Source organism: Prosopis cineraria, unplaced genomic scaffold, assembly GCF_029017545.1.
Source record: "Prosopis cineraria cultivar Desert tree isolate PC_DT_omini unplaced genomic scaffold, ASM2901754v1 PC10, whole genome shotgun sequence".
Taxonomy (NCBI): Eukaryota; Viridiplantae; Streptophyta; class Magnoliopsida; order Fabales; family Fabaceae; genus Prosopis; species Prosopis cineraria.
In genome coordinates this window covers 13,051,069-13,068,094 of record NW_026555341.1, presented here as the reverse complement: position 1 = coordinate 13,068,094, position 17,026 = coordinate 13,051,069, and the positions used below count along the sequence as shown (strand labels likewise).

The 17,026-nt window shown below is 31.2% G+C and overlaps 1 protein-coding gene across 1 annotated transcript; it reads right to left on the bottom strand.

Moving 5' to 3' along the window:
* Window positions 1–6,844: 6,844 nt before the first annotated feature.
* Window positions 6,845–12,255, bottom strand: LOC129321580 (potassium transporter 6-like). The gene is made up of 8 exons (XM_054967401.1): window positions 11,826–12,255; window positions 11,207–11,696; window positions 11,058–11,111; window positions 10,379–10,639; window positions 10,244–10,296; window positions 8,859–8,982; window positions 8,504–8,758; window positions 6,845–8,007 (listed from the first exon to the last, which is right to left on the bottom strand). The coding sequence occupies exons 1-8, from the start codon at window positions 11,862–11,864 to the stop codon at window positions 6,956–6,958; spliced, it is 2,328 nt and encodes a 775-aa protein (XP_054823376.1). The 5' UTR covers window positions 11,865–12,255; the 3' UTR covers window positions 6,845–6,955.
* Window positions 12,256–17,026: the final 4,771 nt, after the last annotated feature.

Sequence of the window (17,026 nt, the reverse complement as noted above, 5' to 3'; positions counted from 1 at the left end):
TATTCTTGAAAATTCAATAAAAACATATTGTTAATATATAAGGACCTTGTGCATATGCTCATGTTTCCATATAAAAGGACCTTGTGTTGTTAATGTGTGGAACTTGTTATATTCTTTAAAAATCTTCAACTTAACTAAATAGACCATGTGAAATACATGGATATTATATTGTTAATAAATGGACGTTTTCATGTTATATATAAACTTTATGCCATTCATAAATCTCGAAAATGTTTGCAGATGTTCAACTTAAAAACATAGACCATATGAAATAGATGGACATTGTGTTGTTAACAAATGGACTCTTTTATGTTATATATAGGCTTTCTGTTGTTCATAAACTTGAGAAACTTTTTCAATTATTCAACTTAATCACACAAACCATATGAAATAGAGGGACATTGTGTTGTTAATAAATGGACCTTATCATGTTGTATACAGACCTTTTGTTGTTCATAAACTTGAAAAAAGTTTTGTTAAGCCTAGCCAATTAATAAACTGGACACATATGGACTTTCAATTGAAAATATATGAATATTGTGTTGTGCATAAGAAATAATATGTTGTACATTATCTACCTAACTTATACATCTTGTTAATCCTAGCATACTGATCAACTAGACAAGCATGGACTTTCAGTTAAGAATATATGAATATTGTGTTGTGCATAGTTGATATTATGTTGTACATTATTTACCTAACTTATACATTTTGTAAGTATAGTTTATGATAAACTGGACATGCATGGACTTTTAATTGAGAATATATAAAGACTGTGTTATGCATAGTGGATATTACGTTGTATATTATTTGCTTAACTTGTACATTTTGTTACGCCTAACCTACTGATCAACTAGACATGCATGGACTTTCAGTTGAGAATATATGAACATTGTGTTATGCATAGCGGATATTGTGCTGTACATTATTTGCTGAGCTTGTATATTTTGTTAAGCCTAGCCTGCTAATCAACTTGACATGCATAGACTTTCAGTTGAGAATATATAAATGTTGTGGCATGAATAGTAGATATTGTGTTGTACATTATTTTCCTAATATGTATTAAGCCTACTGATAAACTGTATACACATGGACTTTTAGTTGAGAATATATAAATATTATATTGTGTATAGTGAACATTGTGTTGTATATTATCACACAGGCTATGTTTTTAAATTAGAAGGGCATAATTGTACTTTTAGTCTCAAGAAAAATTGCAATAAGGACACTTGGACTTGTAGTGCAAGATTAAAAATTTTTAAGCCCAAAGTACAATAATCTATCTTTTTAAGACCCTTAGTGCAATTCCTCCTTTTAATTTTTTGAATAAGATAATAACTGTGAATAGTATTATAATTTAAGTATTAAGCGAGTGCATTTAAATTACTCGTTGAATTCAAATTTGAATTGTGAAAGCCAATTTAAACAAGTGAATTAGTTACTAGATTCACATGGCATGAGATGTAAAGTATTTTAATCGCTTACTGTAGCTTTATCATTTTGCTGATCTCCAAAAGAACTAGAGATTCAGCATCATGAGTGGTACAATCTTTCTTATCATTGATGATGTCCACAAGCTCTTCTAAATTAGTTTGAATAGTAAGCTTTGTGATGCCAAAATCCTAAGCAAGATTTTAGGCCTTGGCCTCATGAAGGCTACAAAAGCCCAAAAAGTTTGAGAAACCCACAACCCAACTCCCAATATTGTTTTGAATTACCGTATGACATCCTGCTCTTTGATTAGTTATTGAAACTACTCCATCAATATTAATTTTATCAATAGATCATATTTTTACTCCTTTAATTATTTGTCTAGGAGCATATACTATATTAGTTATATGTAGTGCAATTTCCCCTTCAAGAACTAAAAATGGTGTATTGAACATCTTGCCATTAACTGTGATTGTTAGTTAATCATAAAATCAAAGGAAAAGGCTTCAAAAATTACTTAAAAAAATTACAAATAAGTATCCTACAAAAAATTAATACCAACATTAATTTCTTATAGGGTACTTATATGTGATTTTGCAGGTCTTTTTTCAATAATTTTTTAAGTTATTTTTATAAATTTCAAATCAACTAACAGTTAAAGTTAACTTAATTTTTTAATTATAATACCTTCAAAATACTATTTTCAAATATTAAAGAGAAAAATCACATCAGGTGTAAGTTGAGAATGCCTAATGTTCTCAAGTAAATTAATTTACGAAAACCATTGTTGAAAATAAATTCATTTCTCCATAGCCAAAGATTCCAAATTGAGACTTCCTACATTAAATCCTAATATTTACTTGGTTGAAAGCCCATATTTATTGTGGTTTTAAGGTACATTTTTACTTTTTTTCCTTGACGAGTAATTTTCCTATATTCATAACTAGAGCAATTTTACCTTTGATTGTTTTTTTTAGAACACTATGCACCTTGCAGAAGGGTTTTTTTTTCACTAAAAAAAATAGTTCAAGAATAAAATTGCTCCACTTATGAGTACAAGGGTTAAATTGCCCCTCGAGAAAAAGTTTAGGGATAAAAATGTACCTTATTCATTTCTTTTGAGATTCAAAGAGCGTAGTGGAAAAGAATTTAGAGAGATAGCTTGGGTTTGTAAGATTAACCCCTATATCTGTATAGCATATATATAGGTACAACCCCTCAATATATATAATGTGTCTTCATACTTAGTTGGCACCAGTCACATGTATGAAACTAAATAGTTAGCCCATTTTGACCTCCATAAATTTGTAGGAAATTTATGTTAGAGGATCAACTGAATAAAAAATCTAATCCTCTTAGCATCTCTCCATTTCCATACAGCCTTATAAGTAAGGATGAATGATAAGTGAGGATCTCACAAAAAGATTAATACCAAATCAATTTTTTTAAAATAATTTTAATACTTAAACATGAGAGAAGAAGTATTGAATTTATAAAATTTATTTGTAAAAAGATCTTAACATAATTTTTTTGGCGAGGTCCTTATTGTCATTTTTAAAATAGGGCTGTATCAATAATGTGGGCTTTGTTCTAGCAACAATTAAGCACTTTTAATGGTAAGTTAACCATTAGAGCTACAAAGTGGATGTTACATGAATGATAGCAATTGGAGCCTTTAAACATTATTTAGAGTTTGATTTCTAGAGGTATAATAAAGAGTATCATATCAATAAGTATAACTCCTTGAATGATGTTTAAATTTGCCAAGGAATTATTTTATGATTTATAGCTATGCAAGTATGTTGGGGAAAAATTGAAAATTAGATAGAGCTACACTCCAAGTCATGACATCATCCTTATGATCTTGGTGTGATGGTAATATAGCTATGAGTCTATGTATTACATCTTAAGACATCACATTATCAGGTCCTGAGAAATCCTAATTATGTGGGATTATATCAATGGAATGCATAAATTAGTTGCCCAAAAAAATTTTGAATTAAAAAAATAGAAAATGTGGAGAGCTATTTTCAATTAAGCTTGATAATACTCAAATTAATTCAATCAAGAGCCATATAAAAAACAAAATGTCTAGTTTTCAACTTCTCATTGCTTATAAATTACTCCCTTCACTTTAATATATAAGGTAAAAAGAAAATAATTTTAGGTTAAAGTATATTTTTGTCCCTATACTTTTCTTTGAGAAGTACTGGGTACCTTACATTAATAAGTGAAGCAATTTTTCCCCTCAACTATTTTCAAACGAGTAAAAATTCCCTTCTATTAATGGCATTAATGGAGGGATATTTTTTGCTCCTCTAGAAAATGGTTTAGAGAGGAAAATGTAATGCCCTACTAATATTACCATGCACTCTACTATAATCAATTAAAAACCATTTAATTTGAAAATCTTGGGATCTTAAATAAAAATTTTCAAAAATCATTTTATAAATCTCAGGTTATACAACCCCAAACACAGCGGAAGCAATAAGTATATGAGTATTGAATACTAAGAAAAACGTGCAAATTTGAAAACAAAGTAAAAATTTGGCACCGTGTACTGCGACTCGTGCCACATGCATTTCGACATGTGGCACAGAGGCCACAATTGCTTGCTTTGTGCTGTGCATTGCGGCTTGCGGCTTGCTAGTATATGTGCCGCAATATATAGCTGAAATTGCTGTCAGTAGGTAGTTTCTGATATAAAATTCATATGTGCATCATTCCTACATCTAATGTTAGATTAGGATTTTTCAAGCACCCACACATAGCTTGTTTTGAAATCTAACTAATGATACTAGTTTTATCCAATCTGATATTTTTATCAAAAACTATACACCCAAGTGCATTTTGACCATTTCTTGCCAAAAATTTATCACTTAAGTGTCTCAATTAAAACCAAAAGTCATTAGCAACTTTTGAGTATTGACCACGTCCAAATAGACCATACACACTTGATTGACCATATACATGCACAATATAACACACATATACACATTTGGCCTGTAAATTGCCTATTTCACTCTTTTGGGCAAAAATCATTTTTTCACTTCTTTATCTCATATATGGCCAAATCATCACTTATACTTTTCAAACATCTCATATCTACACACAGTTACATTCTTCCACTAGCCTATCCAGTCATTTCATCATTTATTTACAAATATACAAGGGCTAAGGTACCCAAAATTATCAAACATACCACAAATATAGCTTTATGCACATACATTGATCCTATGACAACTTAGACACATTCTTAGCTATCAATCTATAAAATCATTACATCAATTCTTACAAAGACTTAGGCGAGAGATGCCAACTCAGTCTATTCCTTTTCATTTGACCCACTAACACTAGAACCTAAAAAATATAAATAACCAGAGTGAGATAAAAATCTCAGTAATCAATATAGTACATTTAATTTCTATTGCCATCAATAACCATGCTAAAGTATTAAAATTAAAGTAATATCACATATCTATAAAAGTATGAAGACATAACATCATTTCAAGGAATTCCACACAAATACACATAGCATGATCATTTAGCCTTTAAACCTTCAATGTTCCTCGACACAAAATCAACATTTTTTTTATACAAGAAATCAGTTATATTCTACTTGTGCATACTCCCCCCCAAAAATGTAAGGTTTTTTAAATTGAATTTTACCTTTATAAATTAGTTAATTATTTTTAAATTAATACATATTTTTATATTTACCCTTATTTAATATAACATATTATTTAAATATAAATATAAATTAAATTATTTATTGAGGGAATTTAAAAAATACATTAATTATACCTTAAAACATTAAAAATATTTACATTTTTTAATATCTAACCCTACAAAAAATACCTTCTATTTTTTAGTAGATGGAATAATTAATATTATTGATGATAGTTAAACATCCTCACTATGTAGAGAATAATATGGAAAATGTGTGTATTACAAGCTATTTATCTGGAACATATTTTCATGTAAAAATCCATCATAAATGATGGATGTCGTTTATTTTTTTTAAAAAAACTATTATATGATCCACGATACTTTATTAGTTTTATGAATAAAAAATTTATTATATCATTTATAAAACATTTTACGGATGTAATTATATATATCTATATATTCCAAAAATCTCTTCGTCTAATGTCCAAAACCCTCTCTTTTCTTTGAATTTGTGAAGAGGCCTTAACTTGTTCTTTTTCTTTCTTTCTTTTTTTTGTATGAATACTTTATTGGTGCAGCACTCGTCTTTGTGGAAATCACAATCTTGGCTGTGTTTTTCGCCTTTATTTTTAAAAAGTACCATTTCGGCTCAACCGTTTTTTTGGTAGATGGGCTTAGCATTGTTAAGCATGGGCCCAACTTTCTTTTTCTGAGGCTAAGGTTTCCTTTCTTCAGTTTCTTCGTATCATGCCAGGCTTTTGTTTTTTTTTTTTTTTAACTCTTTCTTATATATATATATATTATATAGTGTCGCGCGCGAGAGCTAAGAATAAAATTTTAAATTCAATAGAACATAAATTCATTATACACATTATTAATAAAGATTAATTCAATTGATAATAATCTGGCCTATAAGGGTGAGTTATGAGCCAAATTCTGCTTTCAATGTAAGGGATCTTGTTAGTAGACAATCTGTAAGTACTCTTTAAACTTAGATGCATGTTTTAGTCAATTAGCCTTAGTAAGACTTTAAGACCTAACTCACTTAAACTTTTTTGTATATAAAAAGAATTCATTATACACATTTATGAGTTTCAAAATAAGTCCACCATTTACAGCTTTGAAACATTAAAAAAGATAAAGATAAATCATCCATAAACTTAAAATATTTTGTTATAATTAGATTTTTCAACAATTTAAAAAATAAAATACGCAATCATTTTTTAAATTTTCTGAAAAGTTAGCTTCTTAGAAAGAATACTCTCAGAAAGCTCAATAAATTAAATCAAACAATGCCCAATGGTTTTTTTTTTAAATAATCTCCATCCTCGTTAATAATACAAACTATTTTGGGGGTACCACGAGCTTCATTTCATGACCAGACAATAATAACTCTTAAAATTCTCCCTCACCATTATAACTTTATCACAACACCTAAAGAATTACTTCTATTCTTTTAACATAACATATCCTAAGGCACAATAATATATATTTTTTATTTAGGGAGAATCACATCTAATGACTACTCAAGAAAATTACTCACAAATAAAGACTAACAAGTCCCATTCAAGGGAGAAAAAATCACATTTTCCTTTTAATAATAATCCATTTCGTGTTGATCCTTATATGTAAATAATTTACTTAAATGATCCTTAAATGCAATTCTCCATGATATTATTTATTTCCCACTATCCTAGCCAAGAAAAAGGAGAGAGAACAAAGAAAAATCAATTTTCCAATCGAGTTGAAGTAAAAAGAACAAAATTTGTATTCATATCTACCACGAGTGGTGTGTGTATTCATAACTTATCATCTAACCTATACAACAAACTATATTTCTTGTGAAACCAAAATTTCAAACTCGGTACACCATCCCAACTTCCAAAGATGATGCATGAGGCATGTCAGGGACATAAGCTGGTGCCCTAGTGTTCTTCCTCAAGAATTCATACCCAACATTGATCACTAACTTCTTCAGCAAGCTAGACCCTGCTTTAGCTCTCATATAAGATTGCCCTGTAATGTAAACTACCCCAGCTTCCCTTGCTTCCATAAGCTCTTCTAGTTCTTCTTCTCTACCGCCATTGTCAATCCTCGGACTCTCCTCCGGCACTACAAACCTCACCCTCTTCTTGGGTTGGATCTCTGACGTCTCAGCTGAGTCTATGTTGTTCGGATTCTTAGTGTCCTCGTTCATTGTTATGGTATGTGTGGAACATGTCCCTGCAACTGCCATGTCCTGATTTTGTTCGAGCTCCTTGCTTGAAGAAGAAGAAGCATTGAGCTCGGTACTATCGTTTCCTGTGCCAATGAACTCTTCTATGCTGCACACAAGATCTTTCTCAAACTCCATGTCATCTCTGGGGACATCGCAATAGCCATAGCGCACTGTGCACCGGTAGAGTCTGAACTCTCTTGGCCCTACTCGGCCTACGAGGAACCGTTCCTTAGGTGAGACGTGAGGAACTGGCACGTGTTTGATGCAGAGAAAGACTAGGACTTGGTGGAACGCCGGAAGGTTGGTTACAAAGTGGGAGAAGATTGCCGGGATTCCAGAAACAAGATCGGTCTGAATTAGCCCGATCCCTCGCACCCGGACAATGCCTATGTTGGGACTTAGGCTGAGTAGCCAGTTGATGGAGACCTTGTTTTGGACATCATATTCATACTTCTTGAGAGTGCCATAGTGCCAGATATACATGACACTGAAAAATGCAAAGGCCAAAGCAATTGAAACCCATGCTCCCTCAAGGAACTTGATAAGAGAAGCTGAGAAGAAGACAGCCTCAATGGTGCCAAATATAGCAACAAAACCAAGAGCAAGGAAAAATCTCTGCTTCCAGCACACTGCTATAACCAGTGACATCAAAATAGTGGTGACCAGCATAACTGTTATAACTGCCAAACCTGTTTCACAAAACACGGCACGTCAGTTTCTCGCCAGAACAAACAGATATTAATACTTATAGAACCCACCTCACCTACAATCCCAATGAAAAATCCATATACTTTAAGTTTATAAAGTCATTCACTTTCAGAAAGTAAGGATGTAAGCACCAGACAACATCATTTCCCCCAAATCACTGACTAAAACTCGTAAAAAAATGCACCTTCTAGTTTTTTACTTAGCTACTTCATATCATATTGCTGTTGTATTGACAATAGTTAGAGATAATAAAACTATTTATAAGCCTTCCCTCAACAACTTGAGCTTGACTTAAAACAATCCTTAACAAGGAATCAGAGTTTCTATGGTGAAGAGATCAGAAGTGAAGCTTCACTGCTGGACAGGCTTTTGCATGAGGAAGAATGTGAAAGATTATAATAAAACTGTTCATGAACCTTCACTCAACAATGAAATGGTCTTCAATGAATAGGAAACATGAAATGATTTGTCATATACCTGATGCATTACCCAAGTGCTTGGTGTCTCTGAAACCAATGGTTACAGCCAAGCACAAGAGCATCAATATCCAGTTGATCTCGGGGATATATATTTGGCCGTGAATTGTGGATGATGTATGGACCACTTTCACTCTCGGGAAGCAGCTTAACGCCATGCATTGCTTGATAATTGAGAAAGTAGCAGTGATGATAGCTTGGCTTCCCACAACTGCAGCAAGAATGGCTATTACCAGGACAGGCCATCTCAGCTTATCTGCAGGATATGAAAGTGAAGAAGAATGTCAGTTATTTAAGAACATGTTTATCAATTTTACTAACCCTCTCCTTGACGAAGAACATAATAGTCCACCTACCCGGTACAGATGCATAAAACCCAAAGTGATAGTTGTAGATGATGTTGTGATGTTTAGATAGATAAGCAGCATGCCCCATATAAGCAAGAACTATAGATGGATAAACCACAGAGGTGAATGCAAGCTGCAGAACAAATCATCATAAGATAAACAGGAAATTTCCAAAACTACGTAACGAAAAGAAATAGAATGTGGCAACTTATTCAAGGAATACGTGTTTTCTAACCGTGTCTAGGAAAACTACTGCATAATGGAGAACAGTTCAGGAACAGAAATGAAATTAAGTTAAAAAAAAAAAATCTGCAAAAACAGAGAATCTCTACAGGACCTTAGCTTTGTCAATGGCCATCCATCCATCTATATGCAAAAGGATTTCTAGCCATTAACATTTAGGCATAGCAATTGATTTTTCACACATAAATTTAATAAACCATGAATATGACCTTTTAATTCACCATGAATATGACCTTTTAATTCCTACTCGGGCTATTATAAAGAGATTCATCATGCTACATTCACTAATTCCTATATACTTCATCAATTTACAGTTGAATACAAAAATGGATCCTCTCAATACTTTCTCTCCGTATCTCTCTCCACACACAATCTTCACAATTCATTTGATTGCCCATTTAATTAAACGGCTTTCATTTATTCTTATCACATGAATGCTTTTGAAGACAAGATTACATTGTTTCTTTATGACAGTTACTAGATGAATAATATATTTTGTTTAATGCCACAACCAACAATCTTCCACTGTTAAATTACATAGACAATTAAATCAATGAAGGAGGCTGTGTATGGAGAGAGAAGTGGGTTACAAAAAGAAAGTATTGAGAGGATCCACTGTCCTTTTCCTTTCTTTCCGCTATATCGGCAACATGACACTATCTTTCAGAGTCTGACATGTTTGTGGACTAAGGAATGGTGGCAACTTTGCAGACATTCTAACTCAAAAGATGTACCCACCCAAAGATAAAATCACCAACATCTGATGACTATGATGACTATAAGACCAGTAATCATCTTGAACAAAAATTGCAATTTTTAAGGACTATATAATATATATATATATATATAGCGTATAAAACTTTCAAAGGTCCCAAGAGCCCTGAAATTAGAACAAATTGCACAAATATGCAGAGAGAGAATATCAAACTGAATCACTTCACAAAGAACATTAAACTGCATCACAGTAATGTAAACAACAGAGTCGTTACCACATTAGGTCAAATTAATTGCAACTTTTGGAGTGAAATTTCAAGCAGTATACTATATTGTATTTGTATTTTTTTTTTTTGGATAACATTTATTTGTATTTATTAGGAGGTTGATTTGCTCATCTTATTTAAACTGAATTCAATCATTTTAATAAAAAGTACCTTGATTGATAATTGTGAAAAGTGGCCGAGATCAGCAAACATGGCTTCAGATCCTGTGAAATTGAAAACATGCATTAAAAGACCATGTGATTATCGGCATAAAATCAGAGGTAGCCAAGAACTAAACACACAAACCTGTTATGCACAACAAAATTCCACCAAGGGACACCAATTTTTCTCCCTGAGCTTTCCTTAAATATCGGTAAACATAATATGGAGAGATTGCTTTATATACTTGAGGATTCCAGTAAAATATATTGTAGACACCAATAGTACTGATGCAGAAAAGCCATGTGATAATTATTGGAGCAAACAAGAAGCCAACCCTGTGAGTGCCATAATGTTGAAGCGCAAACAAGCCTATCAATATGATGCACGTAGCCGGAATTTCTACACCTGTCAGGCGACAAGTTCTCAGGTGAGTTCGACAAGGGAAATGTGCCACAACACGAGTCTCAGATAAATGAGAACGACAATATTACAAGTGCAGATGAAAACAAAGAGAGATGCCATGGCAAATGTCTCAAAATATACAGAAGTTAGAAGCCCAACTTTGGTCCTTCAAAGAAGACCCTAATATCACATGGTTCACTTTGACTCACATTTTCTGTATCACTTTAGTGCCTCCAAGTTTGTTTTATTTCAACGCAATCCTCTAGTGTCCCTCAAAGGATAAATTGGGACAAAATTATACTTTTCAGTCTCAAGATGATGATACTGAAATCTTCAATGGAGGCAATTGATCAAGTGGGGCATGTTTGGATGACCAAAATGGGATTTTCTAGCAAAAGACTAAGTATATTAGTGAACTTACATCGGTGATGCTCCTTGGACATTGAAAGCTCAACACCAGACACAGCAGAGAAAACTGCATTAATTCAATCAACCAATGACTAAATGATCCCAAAAAGTCTCAAGATCAGACTAAAACACGTAAAAAGTTGAGTCATAAATCATAATCACCAGAAAGAGATGGTGTAAGAACCCCATCACCAATCACCATGCTAGTCCCAATCAAAGCCAGAACCAGCAAAATCTTCTGCAAAACCTTATGCTTCTCCAACGCCATCTTCATCCTCGAGGCAAAGCTTCTCTCTGGTGTTGCATCATAATATCCCTTCTTGTACCCTGGTAGCTCTTCGTCTGCCAATTGTCGATTGTGCAGCGAGCTGACTCGCGCATGGCGACACAGCAACGAGTACAGAGCAAATGTGCCTCCTTCTCCATTATCATCAGCTTTGAGCACGATAAACACGTATTTGATTAAAGGAATCAATGTAAGAGCCCAGAAAACCAAAGAGAAAACACCATAAATCTCTTCGTTGTTCTCTGTGAGCGTGATATCTTCAGCAAATGTGCTTCTGTATACGTATAGTGGTGAAATGCTTAAATCTCCATAGACAACTCCAAGGCTCTGATACGCAAGAGTCAGAACCGTCTTCCATGGTAGGTTCTGCAATGGGGAAACAAAAAACCAACATTAGGATTGAACACCGAAATGATTCTAATTAAATATGAAATCTCAATCCTCAAAACACAAAGAGATTGAAACTTGGGGCACAGACGAGAATGCCCAACTTACCTCAGCAGATTTTTCACGAATCCCACGGTCCAGATCCATGAAAGATGCTTTTAGAAATCAAGTAGAACCATTTTAGTGAAAAATACGAGCTTTGTGAAGAAGACACAATTGCAGAAATGAGAAATGCATCCGCACGGTTGACAGCGAGGAAAGAAGGAACTAGTATTAATATATTGGCAAAAAAATTGACTATCCTTTTTATTTATGTTTTTCGAATTTTTCGAACTCTGTAAGGGTAGCGACTTTCCAGATTTATGATGGGTTATAAACAAATGGAAGGAACCCATTATTTTTCTCAGTAAAACATGAGGATGCAACGGGGAAGCAGCTATGAAAACGACCTGATCAAGCTTTGATTCTAAAGAATACAGTTTGAATTTTTCAAAAGAGATGGTGGTGAGGATGAATCGTATGAATCACTTGAACAACCACCAGTGGTCACTAGGAGTGAAACAGACTTGAAGCCTCGAAAGGCCAGGAATAAATACTGAGACGCTGAACTTTTTTGACTCCCCTCTCCCAAAATTAAAAAGCAAAAATAAAAAATAAAAATAGATACACCTCCACGTGGATGCACAACTTGTCACTAGAACAAATTAACGCCGACATAAAAATCCACATGTTCAGATTGAGGGCCTCGGTTCCTAATTATAAAATATCTTGTAAAAGCTTTTCTTCTTCTTCCCCTCCTTTTCACACTGAAGATTTTCTTCTTCTACAGTAAAAGATGTCATTATATTATAATTATTTATTTTTACCACTTAAAATTTTCAATAAACTTGTAAATTATCTTATGATTGTTAATAATAGTTAGGTCTTAAAATTTTTTTTTTATAAAAAAATAATTGTGGGATGAAACTTTAAAGTGTGCGTTATGCCATGCTCTTAAAAATTCAATTATTGAGAAGACTTTAGAAAAATTATATTACAAGCATATCTTATTCTGAGTAAATTGAGTTTGAGAGGGACTCTCTGCCCCACAGGAGAAACTTGGAAGATAAATTTTGAGGAGAGGGTAGACAAACATAAAACATCTATAAAATGCTCTACATTCTAAACTGGAAGGGGGGGGGGGGGTGAAGCAGGATTGACATGGAGGGGGGCAAGATTTATAAAAATAATATTTGGTGATTTATTTTTTAATTTTAAAAAATAATCTTATAATCTAAAAATCATTAGATAATAATTATCCGTAGCTATAAACAATTAGAAAAATTTGAAGAAAAATCATATATTTAATATATTAGTTTTAAAAATTAGTTAAAATCTTAGTATTTTAAAAATATATATATATTTTCAATTGTACCTCATTAGAAGTCCTATATAAGCATTTCAATAGTTAAAATTGAAAATCTAGTAAACCATTTTTTCAAAAGAAATAATAAATAAAATAAGAGTATAATTGAAAAAATTATAAAAACTACCCAATGCCTTACGTTTTAGGCCAAGTATGACTTCTAGAAAATATTGGGAGAATTTTTGTTAAGAATTATTGTAGAGATTTAATTTTAGGTGGGTTTAAATATTTTTTTTTGAAAATTTCAGTTTAATCCAGAAAGAAAAGTCAAACTATTCCAATGATAAAAAGACCAAAACACCTTTCACTTATTATGCAAAATTATTAGTTATTAATTTTTTTACTATATTTGTTAATTTGCCAATTAATTGTAAATTACATATGCTTGTTAGACAATCAGTAACATCAGTTGTTAATTTACTAATTTTACTTATTAATTTACTAATATCAATTATAAATTATAAGACCTATTAGTAATTTATAATTAATTTTAGTAAATTATAAAATTTGTCAGTAATTTACAACTGATGTTAATAAATTAACAACTAAAGTTAGAAATTTAACAATTGATATTGTTGTTTATGATTGAACAATTGATGTTAAATTTTATATAATTATTGATATGGCAACTCATATAATTTGCAACTCATATTAGTAAACTAATAAGTGAAGTAAAAAAATTAACTAGTAATTTTGCATAATAAATAAAGATATTTTGGTCTCTTCATTGTTGAAATTTTTTTAACTTTTCTCTCTTAAATTAAACTAAGATTTTAAAATTTTTTTGAACCCATCAATAATTAAGTTTTTACTGTGATCTTTAACTGAAATTCTTCTAATATCCTATATTATGAAAATTATAAACAGGAAGGAGTACCTATTTCATATACTAACAAAACAAGGTATCATGTGTATATATTTATGCACGTGCATGTGTGCACGTGCGCATATGTGAGTGGGATATAGGATTTTTTTTTTTACCCTATTTTTTTTTCTTAGTAGAAGGCTATAGAAAAACCGTACTATGCGACATGATGTCTCATATTGACGTATAAAAGATTTATACAATTCAAAGACAGAAGTATGAAAAATGTGCACATTTGGACTGCCGATAGGATTTTTTTCCCGCTTTTATACTGTGGGTACCAACAACCATGACAATTCAGCCCTTAACTCGATTTGTCCTTAACTGATCCGTCCTGCACAGGAGGGGTTACATATGAACTACCAATCTTTAATTTTTTTTTAAAAAATATTTTTTAAAAAATGATGCATTTAATAAAAATAAATTAAAAAAAATTCATACATCAATAATTAATTACCTCTTTTTAATTCTGATGAGATAGTTAAAAATAGCTTATATATAAGATTAGATAAATATGTCAACTTGTATATTTTGGGGTATTTGTTTGAGTTTTTTTTTAAAAGAAAAAAGCACTTTTATTTTGAAATGTTTATTTAAGCTGTTTAAAATAATCTAAATGTGGAAAAAAATTATGGGCATGTTGGACTTCTGTCTTTAGAATTGCTTTCAAACTTTAACACAAAAGAAAAAAACTTGTAAGGTAATTTTTTGAATTTAAATATTTTTAAAATTGTTCTTATTTTTTAAATAAGAAAATAAAAATACTTAAAAACACATTACATTTAATTACGAGAAGCCACCACCACCAGCCTTTCATTGTTGTTACTTGTCGCTGCCCATTAGCATCGATTTCTATCACCAATCGTCACTAGCAATCACTACGAATCTCCATTAATAGCTATCATTGATCATTGCTATCAATCATCACCATTGACTGTTGCCATATTTCATCACCAGTAGTTAACTATTATTAGTCACCACCAATTAACCATCATTAGCTACTGCCAACTATCATTGATCATTGTTGTTGTCAATCAAAGCCGCCACCATTAGCCAATCATTATCATTGATTATTGTTAGCCACCTTAACTAGCAACTATGGTTAGGCGTAGCCAAATACCACCATAGACCATCATGATTAACCACTTGTAATTACCATGGTCAACCATTTTTTAAATTTAAAATTATTTTTAAATAAACTGAATCAAATAAATTTTCTTTTCTTTTCTTTTTTTTTAAAAAGAAAGTGATTTGCAAAATAATTTTTAAAAATTAAAATGGAGATAAAATGATATAAGCCCTCTCTTTCAAAATACCTTGAGAAAGAAAATTTTAAGAATAAGAAAATACTTTGAGTAATTTTCTTAAAAATAATTCTTCATCATAGATGAGATAGAAGATTGGAAAAGGATTATAAAATCTGGAATATGGCAATCTAATCTCTATGATATCATTTGCTCTCTGCTTTCATCATCCACGTGATCATTCTTTGTGTCTCCAAAGATTATCCATATTTGTTCTTGAGTTAAATCCATATCTGAAGCCGCTTACATTATCGGCAAATTCAATGTGCTTCAAGAAATCTTATTCCCCAAAGCATCTACATAGTAGAAAGGAAGTTTTTATGGTAACAACAAATGTAAAATAATTTTTAGTTTAATTTGCTGATATCAAATCTTTTATTTATTGATGATCTCATTTTGTATGGAGGAGGCTTCTAGTGAACAAGTGGATGGCATCAATATATATAGTGGCGAAACCAATTCTTTAAGTCAGGGGTGAAAGATAATATAATTTAAAAATTAATAATAAAAAATAATATTGTAATTTTTAAAAATAATTACATGAGGCAAAAAATGCAATAGCTTAACAGGTGATCTTGGAAAATGCATCTATGTATTTCACACATCCATAAAAGAGCTTCTCATAGCACATTCACTCCCATCTTAAAGAAAGCTATGAAGAAACTTTTTAAGTAAGAAGGGGAAAATGTTGATCCTTACTGGAAGATCAATATAACATGTCTCTAACTTGAAGATCTATCGCGAGTGTGTGGATTAAGGGCCTGTTTCTTTTAGCCTATTTCATGAAAAAAAAAAACACTTATTTTCTTTAAAAAATTTATTTTATGAGTTTTTATAATGTTTGTTTAAACTTTTTAAATAATCAGAATCTAAAAAAAAGGCATATTTTTAATTTTTTAAAAAGTTACTTTAAATAACTTTTAAAAATAATTTAATGTGGTAAATGAAGGAGTGCCTTAAAAGGACAAAATATACAAATATATCATAAAATTTTAAAATAATATAATAATAAAAATTATTTTTATAAAACAAAACCAAGAAGATATCATAAAATTTAAAAATAAATAATTGATAATTACTTTTTTATTATCATAATCAAATATAAAGTAATGTTCGTTTTTTATAAAATCTCTAAATTATCTCAAAATCACTTATTTTTTAATTTTAAATAAACAGGCCCTAAGTTCATAAATGGTCTTTAATGAGGAATAACATTTCATATAATCATAAATCATAACTAATAGGTCTTCGACTTGAAATAAAGAACTATAATAATTGATAACCACAAGATTGATCTTGGATTCGAGCATTCGTGAATAAGAAAAAAATTGGCAAAATATTTTTAACTGGGCCTGATAACAGAATTTAGCATGTTCACGTAATCATATATCTCTCTTTTCATTTTCCATTTTTTTAAAATTACAAACTAACAAATTAAATATTTACTCATTTAATTATATATGAAGAATAATTAATAGTTATTGTGCAAATTAATGAACTTTGTTTTGCTACGAAAAACATTAAAGAGCTTTAATTATTATTTGTTTTCAACATGTAGTCATGATAACCAACTAATTGCCATTTGATTCCTTAAAAAGTCTTGCCGCACTTTCAAATACGTGACTAACGTTGTTGGCAAAAAAACAGATTATGTGGTTAACGTATGGCTGCCAATGATTAAGATGGCTCATGGCTCTTTGCTCGCCGAAAAAGTAAGGTCATGCATTCACACCTC